The 24,233-nt window shown below is 41.6% G+C and overlaps 1 protein-coding gene across 1 annotated transcript in view; it reads right to left on the bottom strand.

The window, feature by feature from the left end:
- Nucleotides 1–16,699, bottom strand: part of ADAMTS5 (ADAM metallopeptidase with thrombospondin type 1 motif, 5) — a 43,103-nt gene extending 26,404 nt beyond the window's left edge. Inside the window, exons 1-2 of the mRNA XM_008583300.1 lie at nucleotides 15,511–16,699; nucleotides 4,350–4,482 (exon numbers count right to left, since the gene is read on the bottom strand). Coding sequence (XP_008581522.1) covers nucleotides 4,350–4,482; nucleotides 15,511–16,614 — 1,237 coding nt within the window. The 5' untranslated portion in view covers nucleotides 16,615–16,699. The remainder of the gene's footprint in view (nucleotides 1–4,349; nucleotides 4,483–15,510) is intronic.
- Nucleotides 16,700–24,233: the final 7,534 nt, after the last annotated feature.

The raw sequence follows: 24,233 nt of genomic DNA, 5'->3' as shown, positions 1-24,233 counted from the left end.
TTTCTTTATGCCCTTTACCTGACCAATCACTCCCCAAACCACCTCTGTCCCTTCCCTCATTTCTAGTGTCCTAAGGTTTGTTCTCTACTGAAAATTCAACATATTGTTATGGTCATTCCTCCCCTTCCTTCCTCCCTCCCTCCTTCCTTCCCTCCCTCCCTCCCTCCCTCCTTCCTTCCTTCCTTCCTACCTAGCACCCAGTTATGAGTGAGAACATGTGGTATTTCTCTTCCCTTATCTGGCTTATTCCACTTAACAAAATTTTCTCCAGACTCATCCATGTTGCTACAATGGCAGAAACTATACATCCAACAAAGTAGTAATATCCAGAATATACAAAGAACTCAAATGAAAAACAAATAATCCAATTAAAAAAATGAGCAAAGGAGATGAGTAGACATTTTTCAAAGGAAGACATACAAATGGCCAACAGGTACATGAAAAAATGCTCAGCATTACTAGTGTTCAGAGAAATGCAAATCAAAACCACATTGAGATATCATCTTACCCCAGTTAGACTGGCCATTATTAAAAAGACTGAAAATAACAAATGCTGGAGAGGATGTGGGGAAAGGGGAACTCTTCTATGCTGTTGGTAAGATTGTAAATTAGCACAGCTATTATGGAAAACATATAAAGGCTACTCAAACAACTATAGATAGAACTACAATATAATCCAGCAATCCCACTGCTGGGTGTATATCCAAAGGAATGGAAATCATTATGTCATAGCTGCACTCCCATGTTCATTGCAATAGCCAAAGTATGGAACCAACCAAAGTGTCCATTGACAGATGACTGGATAAGGAAATTGTGGTATATATACACAATGGAACACTACTTAGCCGTAAAAAAAAGAATGAAATTCTGCCATTTGACTTTGTATTTTTAAACTGCTATGTTTAGAAAAAGGAAATAGTTGGGTACTCCTACGGGAACCTATAAGTCAGTTAATGAAAGTGTTATTCTCAATCAAATATATCCTTTTACTGCTTATAGAAGAAATAAAGTAGAAAAATTATGGGAGCACCCTGGAAATTTTCTCTCAGCTTATGTTTGCAGCACAGTAACACATTTACACCATCTGTTTGCATGAAGCAAACTGCACATTTTGGAATAAGGCTCAAAAAAAATTCAAAACCCTCTGGAAAACTGAGGTTTCAAAATATCACTTTCATCACCATAGTTAGACCATATACGTAACTTCCAAATCTGAAGAGTACCAAATGTCTGCTAAAAGGGAAAGAGGGAGATTGCATGAAAAAATACAGCAGAATTAGAATCTAGAGCATAGTCAGCTTGGGCTGATAGCCTCATGAAACGAAATATAAATAAAGAACTGGAAACATATCAATGAGCTTCATTACCCAAGATTACACTGGCTATAGAGGCAAGACTCTGTAGTAATACACAGATGATTAGGAAACCTTCTGTAAGGTGACCTTTTCTAAATGTTTAAGGCTGATACTTTATAACACATGTTCATGATATTCAGACAAAAAGCAAAATTAAATAATAAAGTAATTAGAAAAAGAGAATGAAAGCCAGATTCCTTTATGAAAGGGGAATTAAATCTATATTCCCTACCTCAAGATCTTTTTTCCTTTTATTTATTTATTTATGGAAACATAGTTGATTATACATATCTGTGAGGTACAGAGTTTAGTATCAATACCTGTGTTGCAATACATGATGCTCAAATCATACTGATCAGGTTGATATCTCAGATTAGGCCATATGCAGTACAAAAAAATAAAAGAAATTACGTGGGCAGTGTTTGATTTGAGAATGAATTATAGAGAATTCTAAAGAAGTATACAGAGATGATCCAACCAGGAAATTAGAGGGGACACAGGGCAGAATCATATATCAAAGATTCAGGTTTGATTTTGCATATAGAAGCCTACATCTCTCCCACATTGTTCTCTTGTATAACTATGCCCAGTATTCTCATACTATTAAAAAACGTTCTTATTGTGTATACATATATAGTATATACATTAATACTTATAGTATATATATATACACACACACACTATATATATTGTGTGTGTGTGTGTGCGTGCATGTGTGTGTATATATATATATATATATATATAGTTTTAATATAACGTTTGTTCTTCTCAGCATCTGGCTTCCTACCTCTCAGACTGCTGCACCTGCCTGTGTAACCCAACACCCTTACTCAGTTTAGGATTCAGGAGAGCTGGGAAAGGTGACACTGCAAAGCTCTTCATCCCAGCTTAGTTGCCTGGAAAATCAAAGCAATCCTGATGAAGCTGCATTTATTGCCACAGTTTTTCTCTTACAGGGAAACCTCTCAGATGTTGTCAATGTGTGAAAACAGATCACTACAGGAAAGCAGGAGAGAGAAGACATTTCCCTTCCTTCAAGGAATGTATAATTTCTTCTTTTGAAGAATTCAGAAATATATAAATTCTTCTTTTGAATTTAGAGCTCCTAATCCTGTGGATGGACAATGCCCAAATCCAACCCTGTTGCTTATCCCCATCATTTCTCCACCCAGTCTGAAATGCACCAGCCTCTCTGCCTTCCCAGGGATTTAGAACCTTATGAGACTTCTCTCATTTGAGTGATGGTGATTAATTCCTGGCATACTTTTAAAATCTCCTCTGTTTAAGTACAGTCCTCTTGAGTATTTGGACTAATGTTGGGATGCTGTCTTGAGCAGCTCTCACGTTTCTTTCTCCTACTTACTCACTCATGCACATACATAGATATGTCATATATATTGATAAAGTTTCTATACTAGACTGTATTTTTATCAGTTAGTTTAACAGGCATGAGTGAGAGACAAGTGAAGACATAATCCCTATCCTGAAGCTCAAATGGCATGTATTTTAAAAAGTCTTTCAGGCATAGCAGCTCCTTTAGTGAGCACACGAGAAAGCCAGGCTTCAATATTGGTCCACCTTATAGGGAAGAAATGGAGACTCAAAGTGTCAGAATCACTCGCCTGAGATACAACAGAGAACACAGAGACAGAGCTGAGACCTTATGTTTATGTTATTTTTCTTAGATGGTAAGAAGAGTGTCAGGAACATTGATATCATGATTAATATTTGTGAATGGAACTTTAACTATGGAATTCTATCTTACTGCTATAATGCTCTGACTTATGCAATCATACCTTTGATTGGAAGTTATTTTAAATACCCAAAGAAAACAGCAGTTAGAAATAGACACGTTGTGAAAATACTCTCCGCCTACAAGGAATGCAAAAAAGTTTTAATTTCAATTGGAAAAGTATGGTTATAGCTTAAAAAATACCCACCTAAATCTATTTAATAAAAATATAGTAAAAAAACCCAAGTATAAATTATCAAACTACATTCTGCTTCCAAAAAGGTGATTCTAAGAGGTGATACATATTTGTAAAAAGTAAATGAACTGTTTAACTAAAAAGCAAAACAGAAGTACACATGGATATAAATAACACCTACTATGTATACCCTACCCAATTTGGTCCCTAAAACTGCTCCATGAAATAGGTACTATCATGCATATATTTCAGATATGAAAACTGAAGAACAGAGAGTTTAAGTAATTAGACCAAGGTGACACTGGTAGAAAGTATTTTTAGCAAGAATTGGGTCCAGATGTGGCTAATCCTAACAGCTATTCCTAAATGCTAAGCCAATTTTTCATACACCTAGTAACCTGGGTCAACAATTAAGAAGCACATATTCCTTACTGCAGGGACATATTTTAAACAATTAACTCAGTCCTATATTCATAGCTGTAGAATTTAGATGTGTTTCTTATAATAACAAACAAATCACGTAAGTGACATTTTAAAGCGAGCCCTGTTGAGTGTCAAGCTTGGTTTCATTTGCCTTACTGTTAAGAATGAGATGGGAATATTTACCATAAGCTATTGATTACCTTTGACACAAGCCTACAATTATCACTTACAATGGAGTAAAACATGTTAAATTTCTGTGCAAACTGATTAGCCCTGGGTGAGTCATTACCATCTTGAGTAACATGTAAGAGGAACGTCTCTGCATTCCATAGTCAACTGTGACAGATTTCTTCTAGGTGTCATTTAGGGATGCTTAAAAAGACAGTAAGAAGACAGTAGCAGTAGTGAATTTCACTTAAAACTTGTCAATGACACTGTCACAAGGAAACATCTACTATGTTCCTGACTTTGCCTTCCCTCTCCAGTATTAGTTAACCCTCAAAGTACAAATATAAACAAGTTTAATCCCCAACGGTACATCTGAACCAGTAGAAATCTGGAATTAATTGCCAAGTATTTTGGTTCCTGTTGCAGCTGTTACAAGTGTTTGATTTGGCAAGGGAAGAAAAAAGGCGTTGCATACCAATTTCGTGAGCCACAGTGAAAGCTGCATGGAGACCATCATCTTCAATCACAGCACAGCTGCGCTCCGGAGAACATATGGTCCCAACGTCTGCCATTCCCAGGGTGTCACATGAATGATGCCCACATAAATCCTGCCCAGGAGAAAGAAAGAAATCATTAAAATCAATTTACATCCAGGAGGAGCCACCATGTAGAGCTGCTTGCTTGCTTACCCAAAATGGCAAGACTGGGATATGTTTATGCTATCACCTGTTCAGCTCTGGAACTGTTCCAAAGAAAACTCAAGGCAGGGACTCTTCTGAGCTATTCTGAGACCTGAGACGGAGAAGCACAGAAGGATAATGGAGGAACTCAATTACATTTGAAAAGATGTCTTAGAATTGTAGCTTGTCCATTACAATAATAACAGCCCCAAATATGCTACGTACTATCAGGACCTCAACAACCTTTAGGCAACCAGTGCAAGATAGTATGACTACATAACAAAGCTGTAAGGCATATATGTCAAAGGATCACCTCCACATATGGTCATGCTTAGGAATGACTTAAATTCATGCTAAATTTATCAGAAGCCTGGCCTAACTATTTTTTTTTTCCATCATAGGGGCAAACTACAGCCAGACCTTTGTGAAAAAATACATACTTATCAGTAATTTGGATAGGAAACTAAATTCTAACCCATAAATATAATTCCTTGAAAGATCATCTCTTAATTTCTAAAATGAGTTGTAATTTTATAAGTTGCATCTTCAGAAATGCACTCTTACTAATAGCATTTAACATAGTATTTCTCAATCTGAACAATCCTCAGAAAATATATGTAATATATTGTGTGTATGTGTGTGAGCATATGCATTTTTCTGATGAGAACTTGAATAGCTTTTAAGAGATTCTCAAAAGGTTAAATATTACTGATTTAGATGAAAGAGCCATCAACAAGGCTTTTAAGATCTAATATATAAAGAGAAAATATAAGCCACAATTTTTGACATGATGGATTTGAAATGATAAACTTTCCCTTTAAATGCTATTTGAGTATTAGTGAACATTAGAATTTCTTGAGCTTAACTATGGTTTTCAATGAAAATGAATTAATTATATGTCCATTTATATCCAAAATGTAAGGTAGTATTTCTAGTGAGCCATAAGTTAATAACTGCTGAAGAAAAGGGTTTTAAAAAATATTATTTACTATGAAAGACAACTGTGTGCTAGTTGAAATAAGTGTTGTTTCTATTACAGAAATCATCTTTGCATGCCCACCTACCACAGTATCCAAATTATGTGTAGGAACTCAACAAACATTTGCTTAAATTGGTTTGAATTGTGACACACACTGTAGTCCTCACACACCTTTAATATACTACACGCTATCAGGACCTCAACAGCCTTTAGGCAACCAGTGTAAGATAGCATGAATACGTAACCAAGTCTACATACTCAATGTCTACAAACTCTTCTAAGACTTTTCTGTTGTGCTACATAAAAATCCAAACCAAGGTGAAGAGTGTTTAAAAGATATACCCTATTCTTTTTAGCACATTTTCAGGTCCTTATTGTGTTCTGTATACTACGTGTTCCCAGCTGTAATGAATTAGTATGGCTACCATGTTATTGTAGCTTCGGACACTGGAAATGTTTCCCAAGTAGCCTTGGCGAATCAAGTCACCAAACCAACAATAACCTACAAAGTTTCCTGTGTATCCTCATATGTCATCCCATGGGATCCCAAATTACAGCTGTTGAGAAAAAATTAGTAGTTTTTAAAATTGAAATTGGAATACACTTTTGCATAATAATCAGTCTTCTAGATAATAGTATAGTACAATACATTTTTCAATCCTTTTTACCTCCCAATCATTTTAGTAGTTCTAGAATCAAAGACCCAGGTCATAGCTTAAGTGAGTTGCTTGTCACTGTAGGTTATTTCTGCATATATTTATTTTTTAACTAAGATTCATGTTAATCTTCACAATTTGGGGTTCTTTATCTTCAAATAATATAATCAAAGAATTAGGTTTTTCCTTCTTCTTACTTCATTAATAAGCTTGGATGAGGAGCCACAGCAAAGGAAAACGCCCTCCTGTTCTAAATGGAGTTTAAACCAGATTCTTAATTTCTCTGTTTACTGCTAATCAATTGCTCGTTAGAAGCCATCACTCTCCTCGTCATCCTTGAATTGCATTAAATGTATTTGGCCCTTTGCCATGGAAATGTGTGCATGTGACAAATTATGATCAGAAGCACTTATTTAACTGCACTGATTAAACCTCTTTGACTACATAGCCTTACTATATATTTCTATATATTTCTGTAACTATAATCATGTAAGCTGGCAACCTCTCCATATCACTCACTCAATTTCAAACCTTGTTAGTGCAGTAATGGTTTCACCCTGAAAACTGACAACGAACATCTGAATTTCTTTGTGATCCAACATTTATCTAAATGTTTTAAAACCAACTTGTATATATATTTATTAAGTATACAGTATATCTCATTCATGTCTATTTTCTGGTGGTGATTTTTTAACAACATTTATAGGTACAAACCTACTTGAAGTTTATAAAATTTTAAAAAATTCAGAGTAGGGGTAAGGATGCTATTGGGGCAATAGCATGCATGCGTACATACACGCGCGTGCGCACACACACACACACATTAAAACCTAGATCTGGAGGCAGGAGATACTGAAGAAATATCACATACAGGATCCATGTAAGAGGTAAATTAATTAAAAGTGCTGACAAGAGCTTTTCTGCTGGTTCAGTGTGGATCTGAAAGTCAATTAAGTATTTGTTATATTAAAGATAGCTCTTTTTATGCAGGATCAATATCCTATCACCATGGTATGAAGAGTAATGCAATAGAAGAATTAGTAAAATGTAAGGATTGGAAGAGCATGCAGAGATTTAACTGTTGATCTTGTGGTGTGGTGTTGGCCAGGATACAAGACTGAGACGTTATATCTAACTCAAAAATATATCGAAGATGGTTTGCAAGACCAATAAAGCTTTGACAGAAAGCTCACTGACACTATGACCATTTACTAGGTGTAACCTTTCAAAAGACTATGGATATGGCAAGGCTCGTAATTTATCATGGAATGTGAAATTACTAATAGTACCTGAGACTATTCTCCGGGAAGGGGTGGGGGACAGGGAGGCATCAAAGTATGCTGTTTTGAAAAGCAGATGCCCGGAAGATAGCATGACTTGGAAAATCACAGTGGTCAGTACTGGGTGGGAAAAATGAACCAAGCAGATATGCATTTGCAAAGTGAATCAAATCACGGGAGCTGTAGGATATCTTGCCTTGACTGACAGGTACGTCTCCCATGCAACATAAATATGCTGAGGGGAGGAGCTAGAGGAAACACAGATACTGAGAAGGGTAGATATTATCACAACTGCAGCAAAAGCAGCTAAAGTTAAGGAAGAACACCTTATACAGGAGTTAGATAACAGCAACTTCTGTTTCTATAGATATTACCTTCTGGTAAGGGCAAGTGTGGAGTTCAAAGGAAGGGCACAAAAGAGGGTTTAACTAGGCTTGAGATGTTTACCCACCTGTCTACACAATTCTTAGTGAAGAGAGGTTAGTAATAGAAAAGTTAATCTGATTTGGTACATATTTTAGTCATAAGAATTACACACACACACACACACACACACACTTACACACACACACACATTTGTTCTGCCAATCTTATTCCTGAGGTGGCATTTGCCTTTCTGGCTACCTATATAGCAATCCCCAATATTACGGGTCTTGATTTTGGACTTCAGTAGAGACTATTTTAATTGGGACTGTTAGGCCAACCATTACAATGACCCATGTTATACAATCTCTATCCATGCCTCTAGACACAGCTAGGTGATACCAAACATACAGATCCCAGCTGAATTAGGGGCCAAGAGATCCAGGTTTTTGTGTGCCTAAAATCTGCCAGACACTGTGCTAAGTGCCGACACTGTGGTAAATAAATGAAATAAGATCTGACCTTGGCTCTTAAGAAACATTGTGATCTAGGGAGCAAAACAGATACATCAAGAGGATAGAAAACCATTCTATTATGAACAGATTGTTGAGGGAGTACAGAAGAGGAATAGACGAACTCTTCTTGAGGGAATCAATAAAGGCATTTCATAGGAGGTGATGGATCTGATAGTCTAGAGGAAGGGTATTCTAACAAGGAAAGACTATGTGAAATGTCATGAGATGGTAAAAGGCTGGTCCTGTTTTGGGAATGACAAGAAGTTTGTTGTGGCTGGAGTACAGGATTTGTTGGGTGGAGGGTTAGCAGGGGACGCTGGAAGGAGAGCGTGGCCCAGCATTCCAAGATACGAAATTTGTCTAATAAACGTAAGATGAGAAGTGAGGGAAGAAGGGCTGGAGCAAGTTGGAAATTGAGGGGAGTAGATGCTCAGAAGAGTCATTTTGGAGAATGGGAACAGAAGTTGATGAGAGAGAGAGAGTCAGGTAGATTACTTTTGCATTCTAACTCTATTAAGAAACATTGTGTAAATCATTGATATGCTTTGAGACAAAGTTCATCACTAACTTAAAAAGTTTGGGCCAGTTGATATCCAGGGCTTGTTCCAGCTGTCCATGTGTTCGTATTAACTGAAAACACTCCAACTTATAAATGAAGAAATAAAAGCTCAGGGGCATTAAGTGTCCAAAGTCTCAAGCTCCAGCATAGTGAAGCTGAAATTCAAAACTATATCTAAACACCCCAATTCCTGAACTCACTTCACCATGGTATTGTTAAATCATCACATACGTTAGTTATCCTAGACGTTAATCTTATCATTTACCTTCACAGTCTGCACTTGGTCAAGCAAATTTCTTTTTTGCAGCAAGTAAAGAACAGCATGGTTTTCATCTCTATGGTATGTTTGGTAAAACGATAATTTGGAGGCGTAATAATGTACAAAATGCACTGCCAAAGATATTCCAGAAAACAAGAAAATGGAAATGCTGGATAAGAAACCTGGTGACATTGTTAACTTGCCTCTCTCTTACTTGACATATGTAATCAGTCACTGTTACGGTGCAGTAGTTGTCCTCTATTTTTTGTTCTTTCAATTATTCTTTTCTGCCTGGACCTGAGACTTCTAACTAGTCCCTTTGCCTCCTGTAACTTCCCTAGTGACATGCTGTGGTCAGTTACCTTCTTAGAGCACAAATCTCCTAAGATTCCTCCACTCTTCCACACTAACCTTAACCTCGCATTCAAAAGGTGCACAGTGCAAGCCCAGTCTTCCTGCCTGCCTCCACCTCACCCTTGTGCTTGTCCTGGTCACTATTTCTTGCACATCTCAGAAACACATTGGCCCCAAACCTTAGCCCAAGATATTCCTGTGTTAGAAAGGATTAATTTACTCACATCTGCCTCTTTTTAACATTTTCTGACTTGATCCATGCCTCTCACTTCCTAATGCCACTACTTTAATTTAGACCACCTCGAGACTTCTCTTGAAGATTACTGAAATAGACTGCAAGGGCTTCCCCAGGATCCAGTCCAGTGACTTAGCCACAGGGTCATTCCAGGACACACTTCTGGTCACTGCTGTTTTCCCACTAATGTTCTTTCCGTTGATTCTCATTTCATTTTATTTATAATTTAGACTTTTTAGCATGGTGTTACTGATTGACTTGTGCCCTCCCAAAATTTGTAAGTCAAAGCTCTGATCCCAATGTGACTGTATTTGAAGATAAGACCTAAAAGGATGTAAATAAGGTTAACTGAGGTCATTAGGGTGGGGCCCTGATCCAATAGTTACTGTCCTTAGAAGTGACACTAGAGAGTGCTTGCTCTCTCTCTCTACACCGACACCAGGAAAGAGCATGTGAGCACAAAGCAAGAAGGTGGCCACCTACAAGCTAGGAAGAGAGCCCAAAACCAAATCTACTGGAAACTTGATATTCCACAGCCTATGGAACTGTGAGAAAATAAATTTCTGCTGTTTAAATCACCCATTCTATGGTATTTTGTTATGATAGCCCAAGCAGACTAATAAACATGGTATGCAGTTTCTACTATAAGCTGGTGGTTATTATCTTCTCCAAACTAATCTATCATCATTCCACCCTCATAGTACCTGTCTTATCACAGCTAACCTCATACATTTCACAGAATTACCATGCTGTCACTGGGCCTTTGCACATGATGGTTTGGCACGTCTGCAATGTCTATCTCTTCCTTATAGGTCTGGCTAACTCCTACTCTTTCTACAAAATTGAACTTAGATGGGTTCTGCAACATTCTTATGTGCTTCCATGATATGTTATGATCACATGTATCCTAAAAGTCATCATGCTCTAGCAATTATCCATTTCCTTGTCTGTTTCCAGGAACAGATTCTTAGGAAAGGGGCCAATTTATAAACCTCTGAATCCCTCTCTGCCTTTAAGAAACATATTGAGTGTTTGAATAAGTTAGTTATAATATTTTTGGTTTAGAGAGCACTAGAGAGGATAATCTTCTCCCTCTGCCATTTGTCAGCTGTTACTCTAAGAAGATTAGTTTTGTTTCTCTTCACATGAATGTCCTTATCTGTCAAATTAAAATAATGATACAGTAGTTGCAGAATGTCGAAAGGATTAATTATAAAATGGTTTATGGCCATGGATAATACATAAAAACTGCTCAGTGACAGCTGGTTGAATCCAAATCAAATCTATCCATCCTTCAAGGACGAATTCAAGGACAAATTCAATAGCTAGAATTAATTGTTTCCTCCCCTTTCCTTTCACAGACTTCGTTTATAGCACAGTTAAGCATTTATCAGAATTTTTTCTAATATTAGAGTGACTTACGCATGTATCTGCTTCCTCTCTGTGAGTGGGCAGGGACCAGGTATTTTCCATCTTGCTACCTTCAGATAATTGTCTCACACATAGGAGGTGTACACAGGCATTGTTAATGTAAGAAATACAACAATGCAGTAGGTCCTATATGTTGTGGTATATTGTCTTTAATATTCTTTAGATTTTCCAGAATATTCCTCACAATTTATTTTAAAGATATCAACTAGAGCTGCTTAATCAGCTACCAGTCCTCCATTTCTGAGTTATTTAGCCTTTTCTTAACTAGGATTGACCTATAGGTTATGACTCCTTGATGAAGGTTCAAGGAATGAGGTCTGAACTCAAATATGTGACTGAATTAGTCGGTCCAGTGAGCAAGCCACTGAGAAAAAGCACATCCCTCTCCCTCTTTGAAGCTGCTGGTCTCCCTCTAGTGCCCCCTATTGTCAGAACCTAACAAGGAGCCAGAAGGTAGAGGAGAAACGCTCGCTGTCTGTAGAGGCCCAGCCCTACCATGGTAAAGCAGAAGAACATAGAAGAAAGTTTTTAGCTGAGACAATAGCCTATTAACTGGCACATTGGTAATTAATGAAAGTGAGTGAACCTTTTTACATTGCAGGCTCTTGGCTGGTTCAATTTCAATCCAAGGCTTTCAATCCATGAAAGGATAGGGCTTCAATTGGTGTTGTAGAGGGGTGGGAGATGTTAAACAATCTCCAATTTTGTTATCAAGCAGGTAAGCTTTTGTTGCTAAATATGAGTAAATAGTCTACAAAATGGGTTTAAGAGTTTGAATTCAAAGAATTATTTTAAAATAAAGAGGAAGTCAGGAACAATGAAGAGATTCTGGCAAGCAAAATTAAAAAGCCTGGGGAGATCGGATTTCTACTGTTTGATGGCAGAATTGGTGTGAATTCCAGCATAAGTGCCATTCCAGAATGAAAATGACTTCTATGCCAGACAATTGACTGGTGCTAAGTTTCTCTAATTAAAACAGCCCTGGAGTGGAGTGCTGGGGTACAGTATTGACAGTGAATATGCTAGTTTGATAGATGAATAACTAGCACTATTCTGCTGACTCCCAGACAAAATGTCCAAGTGGCCTCTTCTAGTAAACAGCGGTGGAAAACATATCCTCACACATTAGTTTCATGCCTGAAAAACAAGCAGTTTAGGAGATGACATCTGGACACAAAATTTGAACAGGAGTCAGAGCCCATCAAAACATGGATCTGATGGCTCGGCGTCTGGCTGCTAAGCAACATACTTCTTACATTCAAAACAGAGTTGTAAAAGTTGAATCCTGGTGCCAAATCTGGGTATTTATCACTGAAACAGAAACAGCCATGGAAGTTTTTCCTTAGGCCTTAGGATATCTGATTTCCACAAGACAGCAGAGCTCAGGTCATCTCTCCTCCAGCTGTTTTGTTTTTCACTTTCTTAAGTATTAAGGTGGAGATTAACTTTGCATTTTGAAGTACACTTAATTGAGTGCTACATAATGGTCTGGAAATATTTTTCTCAGCCCCCTAGTTAGTGGCACTCTTTTAAATTAGGTGCATATATTCTTAATACACATGCTTTTCAAATATTTGATTCTCACAAAATTAGAAGGTCAACCACAAACTAAATGAGATTTGCTTTACTAAAAGTATGCTTCTGCTTGGCAAGGAGGCAGGGAGGGTCCATGTAAAATATTTTCAATGTGTAGACTAGTTTGAAAAATGTACAATTTTATAATACTAGTTAAAATTAGGCTGTTAATTTATATCTCCTTTGCTTTTATCTATTTAAAACATGCTAAGTTTCGGAGTTTGGAAAATAGGAATTGTTCTTTACCGAAACAAAAAACAAATCTAGAAAAAGCAACAGACTAATTATTTCAAATCACTGAATACTAGGGCCGGCCCGGTGGCGCACTGGATAAGTGCGCTGCTTGGGAGGCGCGGCGGCGCTCCCACCCGAGGGTTCAGATCCCGCATGCAGACCGGTTCCCGCTCACTGGCTGAGCGAGGCACGGGAGCAACACCGAGCGTTGCAATCCCGTTGCCGGTCCCTGGTCCGGTACGGGGGCAACACTGAGGGTTGCGATCCGTTGCTGGACACGGAAAAAGACAAATCACTGAATACTTTTCTTTTATTCTGGAAAACAATTAGGAAAATTACACTGTAGGAGGTAGGGAGTCAGGGGCCTTCTATTAATTTTTATTTTAAAATTATGGAATGTGCATTTGTGTTTAAAAATGAAAGCAAATATTAAAATGATCTACTCTCTTGAGCAGTATGCCTACAAAAGTATTTTTTCCTCTTTCTTTAGAGAGTCTCCTTCCATTAACGGGAGCAACACCGAGGGTTGTGATCCCGTTGCCAGTCCCCGGTCCGGTACGGGGGCAACACTGAGGGTTGCGATCCGTTGCTGGACACGGAAAAAGACAAATCACTGAATACTTTTCTTTTATTCTGGAAAACAATTAGGAAAATTACACTGTAGGAGGTAGGGAGTCAGGGGCCTTCTATTAATTTTTATTTTAAAATTATGGAATGTGCATTTGTGTTTAAAAATGAAAGCAAATATTAAAATGATCTACTCTCTTGAGCAGTATGCCTACAAAAGTATTTTTTCCTCTTTCTTTAGAGAGTCTCCTTCCATTAAACTCCCTAAAGCCTCCTTGGCAGTCTCTTGTGATGCAGCAATGCAAGGAAACCCAGACATGGAAAGTTACTTTAAAAAAAAAAAAAAGGACTTGGAAACCAAATAAGAAAGGGATAGTTTTACAGGAGAACTTCACTTCATACGAAAGGCTACAAAACAAATGTTCTACCGTTTCAAAGATGAATGTTGTGCAGAGGGATTAAAGGATGGCTTCTAGAAGTTCACTTAACAAGGAGAAAGATTTTCCATTGTGCATAGCACTGTGTGCTGCCTGCTTCTCCCTAAACTGCTACCCTCCAGTGTCTTTGTTTATATGTGGTTTACATTCATGTCCACTCCATGAACCACAAGTGTTTCTCTACTCCAAATTTATGAACGCTTTTCCTTCATACCAGGGGTGCCTCAGTAAAAATAGAAGAATTAGGTAGTGAAGCTGTGTGATTCCCAACTCTCCTGCAATGCATCATTTAATATCCCACCCCCGTTTTGTTTGCTCCATTTCATACCATGATTTTACATGATACTTCAGAGTTTGCAATCCTTCATCTGCTCTGGATGGGTCTCAAACACAAGAATGAGCTTTAAAAGTCGATTCTTACCAGGCATCTGAGAGGCACAACTTAAAACTGCCAATCAGAGCAGAGTTGTGAAAACTGAGGTTCAAAACCATGCAAGAGCCAGGTCCCAAACCAACCTAGATTCTTTGTCTGACTGTCACACTGGCGTGGTGGTCTAATGACTATATAAATGGATACTGTGTTCCTCCCAGACTCTCTAGGCCTATAAACATCCACTTCTTTTCTTTTCTGTAACCATCTTCCTTAAAAGAGGGAAATCCTGGGAAAACATTCCTTCTTCACGTCTTGACTCTTTGCCCAGATCTTCTACACTAGGGTTTCAGAAACAGATTCATCCAAAGCCCAAACACGTGAACTGGATGTGACCCCTTTTGGGCAGCTGTGTTTGCTTGGGCAATGCCGTGGTGCACAGGCGGACTAGGCAAAGGAGCTGTTAAGGACCTCATAAGTTTGTCTCTTCAGCTGATTGGGTTTCTATATCCTCCTGGCCTTCCCACATTTCTCCCTTCCCAAGAACTGAAATTCCAAAGTGGACATGTAAGAACTTCAGTAGGGAGCCAGATTCATAAAGGAGTCCTTTGGAAAGTCTTCCCTCTGCTTGTGTTGCAGGAGGAGTTCAAGCAAGAAGGTATGGACATTTACAAAGGAAGGTCATCAGATAAAAGTGACTAAAAGAAATCAACCACCCAACCCTTTCCATTAGGTTAGACAAGGTAATATATTCCGTTTCACAGGAAGGTAGAAGACTCAGGATTCCACAGGCAATCCTGTTTTCTTCTTTTCCCATGTAACTATGTTCCTTTCCCCAAGCATTCTAGTAACTTCTTATCATGTTTATGCACCTATACCACAACATCTCAAACTGGATGGCACCCAGCATTACTGATGATTGTTGATTGACTGCCCAAGCAGGTCTAGTCATTTAAGGCAGGAATTGCTGTGAGGACTAATCTGAATACAGGAGCAGGGCTGGCTGGGTTTCCTGCAAGAAGTAGTTATGAAAATCCCCACTGGCAGGCGATTTGTAGGAGAAGGAAAGCCATCAGCAAGACTGTCCCTTCCACCTACCTCTTTATCCCAGGGCTGGGACCACCCGCCCAGGCTGGACCTACCTCCCGAGTAAACAGGATGGCCGCGTCATAGTGCTCCTCATGGTCATCTCCCAGCTGGTTGTGCTGGTGCTGCCACTTGCAAAAGTTCTTGAGCGTGGTAGCCGCGTTCTTGCTCACTTCCAGGCTCTTGTCCTTGTCGCCCAGCACTACCAGCTTTACCACGGCCAGGCGGATGTGGTTTTCAATGCTGGCGTGGCTGTAGAGCCGGTTGGCGATGGAGGCCAGGGTTAGCAGGTAATGCTGCAGACCCCGGCCGTACATCCGCGCCATGGACGCGTCAGCCACCAGGAGTAGCTCCACCTGGCGGGCCCGGGAGATAGAGCGGCGCCGCCGCCGCCACCACGTCTGAGGTCCTGGGGCCCCAGCCGGCGAGAGAGCGGACTGGTCCGAGAGCTGCAGGGTCAGTGCTGCGCGGTGGGCCGGGCTGCTGTGTGCAGGGAGACGCTCTCGGGGCCCCGACGGGGACGCGGGGGTCTCGCAGCTGGCGCGCGGTGGCAGGGCCTCGAAGCTGAAGCTCTCGCGGGTGTAGACGTGCAGGATCCGCGCGGACCCATCCCCGTACACGCGCCGGGTCTCCGCCTCCGCCCAGGGCCCACGCAGCAGCGGCTTCAGGGTGTAGCGCGCGTGCTTGACAGCGAAGAAGCCATCGAGACCCCCGCAAAGGTCAAAGACAGCCAGGGAGCGGGGGCTGCCGTCCACGGTGCCCCGGTAGAAGCAATGGCCCCGGTGGCGCCGGGGCGCGCTCGGCCCACCCCCTGTGGGCACGAAGCCAGCGTCGCCCACCGAGCCATCCCGCTCCAGGTCCAGGAGGAACCTCCGGCCGCCCGCGTAGACGAAGTAGCCCACCTTGCCGCCGCCCGAGTAGAGTTGGTCGATGTTCTGCACGAGCCCGCTGCTTCTGTGCTGCGGCGCCAGGGGGTGCGGATGGCCGGGCGGCTCGGCCCGCTCCTGCGCCTCCTCCCCCTGCCGCCGGTTGGGCTGGACAGACGCTGCAGCAGCCGGAGGCTGCCCGGCTTTATCCTGGGCAGGTGCCGCGGCGGGGCCGGCCGTGGCCAGGGGCAGGCGAAACGCGCACAGCAGCAGGGACGCCCACCCGAGCAGCATAGTGCGCTGCCCGCGGGGAGGGGCTGCGCGACTGGGACTTTATGAGTACTTGTTATTCGCTAGGGAAGTTACCGGGGCGGGGGATCGGGGCGCGCGCGCGCACACACACACACACACACACACACACACACACACACACACACACACACACTTGCTTGCAAGGTTGAGTCAAGTGTAGGAGGGAGGGGGACCCGGCAGCAGCGCCCGCCTGTCAGGGCCGCGGTACCGGCGTGCGAACTTTTCTTTGTCGATTTGGAAAATGTTTGGATTCGTGCTCCGAAAAGGGACGGGGGTAGGGAAAAAAAAAAAAAAAAAAAAAAAGCCGAGTGGTGAAGATTCAGCAAATATGGGAAAAGGAGAAAAACTCAAATGCAGACACGATCGCTGCACCAAGAAAAGTCAGGCAGGTACCGCGCACCCGGCCGGCAACGGTGCGCCCGCCTCCCTCCCACCCCCGTGCTGCTCCGCACTCGTCAGCTGCGGCGGTTCCAAGCTCCCGGGCTCACTTCCTTTCTTATTTTGTGGGTTTCCTAGGCTCTTCTGGAACCAGGAGGAAGGAAAGAAAGAAGGGGGAAAGCCATAAAAATTAAAACAAAAAGGCAGGGGGCGGCCTGCGGCGAGCCGGTGAAGCGGCGCGTCCGTGTCCCTTCGGCTGCGGTGTCCTCCTGCCCGCCGTCATCCCCAGTCGGCCGCTGCGAGCGCGGAGAGCAGCGCGAGCGCTGTGAAGATGCGAGGAGGTGGAACAATGAATTTATAGCGGCATGCCATCCTGCAATGGCAATTTCAACAATTCGTCACTGCACGCTGCCTCTTAAAGGGAGAGCTTCCCCCACCACTCCCACCCTTCCCCGTCAGCGCCTAATCAGATGGGGGAGGGAAGGGAGGTTGATCGAGGAAAGGGAGACGAGGAAGGAGGAAGGGACCGGGACCTGGTGAGCTGGAAGGAGCGACGAGGGAGGGAGCGAGGGCGAGGGGAAAAAAGTATTGGGGCCAGAAAAACAGACGATTTCCTTGGCCTCATTTAAAGCCACAGCGGCTCCGGGTCTGTCTGATATTTCACAACCAATGGGGCTTGGCTAACCTCGGCTTACCTCATCTCCTGAAGGGGTGTTTTGGTGTGTTTTTAAAGTTATTGGGACATTTGAAGTCTCTGCCTGCCTCCTCCTCGCCTGCTTTTCTTGCCCTCGGTAGGAAGTTCCTGCCGCAAGCTTCTCCCCTTTGCCCGTGCGCTCGGGCCTGGCAGACGGTGCACCTTCTTGCACCAGCACGGGCGTCCGGCTTCCAGTGCGTCCCCTCGTCCCCGCGCTCCTTTTGCTTGTTGCCAGCCGTCCGGGTACCGGGTGTCCTCCCTCCCCATTCCCCAGCCTTTTCGCGCTCCGACGCTCGCCTGGTTCGGGCTCCGGGTGACTAACTCCTGCCGGCTACCAGCAGAGCTGCCAGGCAGCCAGAGAGCCGCGGGCGCTTCCTGGCGCGTCGCTGCGCCGGGAGCACAGCGGTGGCCCCGGGCAGGACAGCCCGCGGCCTGGGGACTCCGCGGCTTTGTGTGCGGATGGCGGGCTCCCCCTTCTCTCAAGCGCGCCTTTCCTCAGTGTCCACAATCTGTCACTAATCCTGACCCACTGGAACTTCCTTTGCTTTTAAAAAAGCAGGGCGGAAAAGAGTTAACTCTTAAAAGGGAATTATGCTCTTTTTTTTTTTTTCCTCCAAAAGATTTTAAAAATTTGTATTCATACTTTCTTTCTTCATGCTTAAATGATAATTAAACAGTAAATTCCCATATCTGTATTTGTCCCTCCTAAAACGACCGCTTGTGGCCCTAGGCCTTGGCTTACCATCATCATTCTCACAAATTCCTTTGAGTAGAAAAAGAACCCTTGGGGGAGGAAGGGGAGGGTGATTGGAGTTTATTAGTATGAGGGTGGCATTGTCACTGTTACTCATTTTCTCTGTCCTCTTTGTTTCCTCTAATTACCAAATCTAAGAAAAAAGAAGGAAAACCTCAATGAAGGTCTAACTACTACCTGGTAAAGGTTACAAAGTCTACTAACTGTAGGGGCAAGAGTGCGACACTTCCCAATCATTCTTCAAACTAATTCATGAATGTACCAGTGAAAAGTGAATCCTGTATAATTAGCACGTTTTCAGTGATGACAAGGATGGGAGAGACGCCCGGGTGGTCCCCAAGTTCACCACTTTCTCAGGGAGCTTCTAGACCATGAGAGTCTAGGACTGGTTTTAAGTGTTCAGAGTAGATATAAACCTCTGCAGGGAATTCCAGAACTGTCCAACAGTGGGGCCCATTGCCTGAAGCACACTGTGGATCATCTGGGAGGCGGTGGAAATGTCCTGACATCCAGTTCTCACAAGTGATCATTGGGGTCCCAGGAACACCCAACAGTGCCTGATGGACTTGAAAGTACATCAGGACCCGGGAGCAGCGAGCCAACAAATTTCTGTTCAAATCACCTGGTCTGTGGTATTCTGTTATAGCAGAACAAGAAGACTAAGATACACAGTCTTCATAGACTGGCATAGAAGGTTTTCACTAGTCTGTGTGGTGTGTCCTGAGCCAGGGTTGAAGGCTTAAAGTCTTCTCAAGTATTTTCTGGCCATGTGTCCCATGTGCTTTTTTTTTTTTTTTTTTTTTTTTCCCCTTTTTGTCTTTTTTCATGACCGGTATGGGGATTGCAACCCTCGGAGTCGCGCCCGCACCGCGCTCAACCAGTGAGCGGACCTGTCTCTATACAGGATCCGAACCCTCGGCGGGAGCGCCGCCGCTCTCCCAAGCGCCACACTCCACGGAGTGCGCCACCGGGCGGCCCACTACTGCCTTTTAATTCTGCAACCCCTAAGTCTCTCAGTGGTCATTTGCCCAATACCAACACTACCAGCTGGATGGGTCAGCATGTAAAGGAGAAGAGTCAAGTTTCCAGCAGGCTTCTCTATCCAGCCTTATGCTGACCATTCTGTCGCCAGTGGTCATTGCTGAGTGCCTACAGATAGCAAACTTTATTTTTTACCAGTTCCAGTGAAAATGAGTCCAAGATTTGGCATTAAACACCATCTCTAAAATAACCTTCATTCAGTAAATATAACCATTTTATCTTGTTAATCTCAGAGGATCTTCTTTTGATAGGCATTTTAGGTGACAGTGGTTTAAATTTATTCATTATAATTCTTTTCATTCGCAGAGTTTTTATTTAGTATTTTAGAAAATTGTAACTGGATATTCTTCTTAATGAAGCTTTCTCCTCTTTCAAAAATGCTGAGCTTCTCATTGAATCCTGAATCTAAATTTTGTGCCTTTAAATTTAATTTGTGCTCAGATTATTCAAATATTTAGAAATACATTGAAGAAAATGATAGAAACAGATAAAGTTCAAAATGTGAATATCAAGTGCTAAATATTTATTAGAGCCACATATTCACAAGGAAAGGAACTAATAGAATTTATAAATATAATGAGTAAATTCTTACATATTCAGAAAATTTATCCTTGAATATATGTGTGTGTGTGTGTGTGTGTGTGTGTGTATTCTGTGAAAGTAACTGGAACTCTTTAGGAAGTTCTTTTGGTAATATTTAAAAATATTACCCTAGTGGATTAGGATGTGCTATGTGCCAGAGAAATTAACATGTTAGTCCAAGGAAACTAATTGGCACTGGATAAAAGGTAACCGAAGTATTTGTTTTTAAAGCAGAAGGACAAAATATATTAACAATCATGTTTAGGTGGACTAATTGCTACTTCCTTATTTTATTGTTCTAAGTAACACCTTTATCTGTGTGTATTTAATGAGAACTTTCCACTGCTTTTATAGACCATAGGATCACAAATACAATTGATACATCATTTTACATTTCCCCAAAGGAAGAAGACTCTCTACTCTGCTCTCTGGAAACCTAAATCTTCCAATTCCTAATTTGGTGTGCAATCTATTCAGTTTAACAAATATCTGACAAGGGCTCACTGTGAAGTGCTTTGTGAGACTCTTTGGAGGCATGTGAAGATGAATAAGCCATGATTAATGTTTTAAAGGAACTCACCATGGAACTTTAAAGGAACTCGAGATGGAGCCAATTGCACCAGCACATACTTGGAATGCAAGCTAGAAAATACAAGTATAGGGAAAACAAAGCAAGAGCATAGCTCCTGCAGGTGCTCTGAGCCCTGTATTTCCAGCACAGCTTCCCTCCATAGGATACGTGCATCCATTAAGTAGTATTTTCTCCAATGTCCATTTGCTAAAGTGTCATTACCTCCCCCCCCGCCCCGCACAGCCCAATTCTGTTTTTAACGGTAAGAGTGAGGAAATATCTGACAGTAAAATATTCCCCTCTAGCCAAACACCTGCTCCTTACCTCCCATGTAGAAGAATCTCTACATGTATAAGTCTCTCAGCTCTGTGTTTTCCTTCCCCACATCAAGATCCCTCCCCTAGGCATGGCTGCATTGTGAGCCCTCTTACTGTCCTCTCTTTCTGTAGCAGGAGCACAGATGCTGTGAGCAGGAACCACTCCACTACTGCATTGGGCCACCTATGAATGTCTTAAAGACGCTGGGTGAGCTGCTTCTTCCTGTACCACTAAGTTTTGCAAATTCAGTTCTTAGAGGAGACTTTGCTTCAAAACCCAAGGTAACACTATGGGAGTTGGGAAAGGAGCATATTTACTATTCTAATGTGGATGTGAGTTCTGAGTTTTTAGAGGGTAAAACTGCATCTGCGCAGTCCTTCTTCTCTCCTTTTCCAGCCCTCTCCCTCTCTCTCCATCTCCTCCAATATCACACAGTGGCGGGGCATGCATCTTGATTTACCAGTGCACACACATGATGTCATGCATAACACACACCAGCACACGTGTGCCGCACACACACTCACTCTAACTCAAAGTCTCCTCTAGGCTATGCTGATGCTGATGGGTGAGGACAAAGTCCTGATCAGAGCTGGGTAATAGGAGAGGGGTTTAGACCAACTGTCCCCCTCCCTTGAGCAGAAAACTTTCTTGAGACCTGCATTATAGAGATTTTTTTTCTTTTTCAGGGATGCTAACTGCATGCCTGATAAAACCTGAAACCATTTTATCTGCTGTCTGATTAGGATATTACAGGACACACATAATAATCTATCTGTTGTGATGGGTCACATATGCTTTAGAATCAGGTTTAATATTATAGAAAATAAATTTTTGGAAAAGCTAGATTTTCATTTTTCTTATACACAGAAATTTTATACTATATAAGTCTTCAAATAAATAACGTACATATGTATTATTTAAGACATACAGGTGTTATCTGTAAAGTAAAACCAAGTCATTTTTTATGCTGACCAGCTGTGAAATGTTGTTTTAGCTTTTCTCACACCATTATGCACATAGTACTTGCTTTTACGAGTTACCCGAGTCCTTTTTTTTCCTCTATATTTTCCAGAAATCATCTCAAATCAAACCTTACTGGAAACACATGGATAATCAGGAATTTCCAGCCGAGAGTAATTTGAAACATTTGAGGTTTGTTTTTTCCTTTCATGGTGGCGAATTTCAAGCAAGATTTCAAATTACTTAATGAGTAGTAGTTGTAGTCATAATAGTAGCAGGAGTAGTTGTTTCTTAGTCCTATAATTACATTTTTTGAAGTTAAGTTTACATCTTAACATCACCTTGCTCAAGTGCCAGAATATCACAGTCTTCCTCTCCTTACTGTGGTCAATAAAGTAAAAGCATAGCTGATAGACATCAATTGGAGACTGCCTCACTCGCCCCTGGCCAGTAAGGAAATGAAGACAGCAGCTGCCTAGTCAGCTGCTTACCTCCCACCCATGCTGTTGGGGTCACTGCAAGTTGCTCAGATGGTCAATGGGAGAGATACACAGTATCATTTATTAATGATAGTGCATGGACTATTACATACCTCTCTAACACACACCTTTCCTAGTCAGGTACTGACAGGTGGGAGAGCTGTTATCTGGGTTACAATCCTAGGTGGGGGTTCAGGTACTTAGGGGGTGCCACTCTTCTTGCACTCCTGCTTCTCATCCCTCCAATCATGTTGGAAACAGGAAGTGTCAATGCACCCTGATTTACTAGCTGAAGATTGATTCTAAGTCCCAGGAAGGAACCCCCCTACAGGGCTTCACCATCAACTCTCTCATTTTTCTCCTCCCAGCTGGCCAGACCTCGACCAGTTGGAAACTCCCCTCTCACCAGTAGCTGAAGCATCAGAGGGTTCCAACAAGATTGCCACCTGTGACTTCTGAAAATATGAACAGGTGAGCTTTGAGGCAGCAGGAAGAGAAGAGGAAGTGGGCTTTGACTGATTGACAGTTCAGGAAAATAACCTTTGCTCTTGGTTTCCTGTGTGGTTCTTCCCAAGAGCTAGACTCTCACTTTTGCTGCTCTCTTTTTCTCATTTTGGGACCCTCTTCCAGTTCATCTACACCCTTTCCAGTCTATGTTAGTGACGAAGCAAGATTCCCTCATCTTTCGTGAGTGTGGGGCAATAAAGTCTTTTGAGAATGAAGGTGGGTAGGAAAGAATGAGGTTGAGGTGCTGTCCCCTGTAAGATTCAAACCCACGTTCAGAATCCTTCTCTAAGAGGTCCTCACCAGATCTGCCCACAAAGGTTATCAGACCCTGATGGCCCATGTCAATTTGGGTCCAAATGAATTAGGTGACTGTTGAATAAAATAGTTCTTCTGACTCATGACTTTAAAGAATTAATTGCAAATAGTTGGTTGTGAATTACTAAACACATATTTACAATTAATATACAATCTCTAGCCTGTTTTTCTGCATCTTAGACCCACACTTATGTCTGACAAGCGTTAATCACAAAGGTAATTATTTCATTCATCTGTTACCTTATTAGATGTCTTTCTTTTAGGAAATTCTGACGAGGAAAATGGTACAGATCAAACGTAAGAAAGGTGGAAGTATTAACAAAGGAAAACTGGCTGGTATGAAACAGAAAGTTTCTCACGTATATCCCACAGCTAAACTCCACAGAATTTTCGGAGAATCCAATAATAACCGGTAGTAAGAGGATTAAAAGACAAGCTAACCCTACTACAGTCTCTGCTAGCTTCCAGCCAGTTTACCCTTCAAAAAATGCAAAACAATGTCTTGAGACCATGAGATTTTTTTCCCCTTTCTCCTCTCTATAATAAATCTTATTTTTGTTTTTGATTGTTGACAGGAGTCTAATGGCTTGATCACTCATACAAAAATAAACTTTTTGCATGATCAAGATAACTTGATGACTCAGAATTATTTTTAGCCTCCTTCTCTTTCTTCTTTCTGTGCTCTTTCTCTTTCTCCCTCTCTCTTTGTGTCTGTCTTTGCCATTAGAATATATGCGTATGAAAACAGCAACTGTGTTTGTCTCCATCACTATTGTGTCTCCAATTTCTAGCTCAGTAACTGGCAAATAGGCATGAACAGATAACATATTACATATGCACAACATGTATGGTAACTATTTTTTAAAAATTATGTATTTGGATGTTTATTGATATTTGCCCATAGCCTTTCTTTACCACCCTTTTTCTAATAATAAAAACACACATTTTCAGTGAAACCCAGTATATGTGTTTGAATAAAGCTGATCCCTTTCCCACAGATCT

The sequence above is a fragment of the Galeopterus variegatus genome, unplaced genomic scaffold, assembly GCF_000696425.1.
Source record: "Galeopterus variegatus unplaced genomic scaffold, G_variegatus-3.0.2 Scaffold2883, whole genome shotgun sequence".
Lineage (NCBI taxonomy): Eukaryota > Metazoa > Chordata > Mammalia > Dermoptera > Cynocephalidae > Galeopterus > Galeopterus variegatus.
This window is presented reverse-complemented; position numbering and strand designations above follow the sequence as displayed.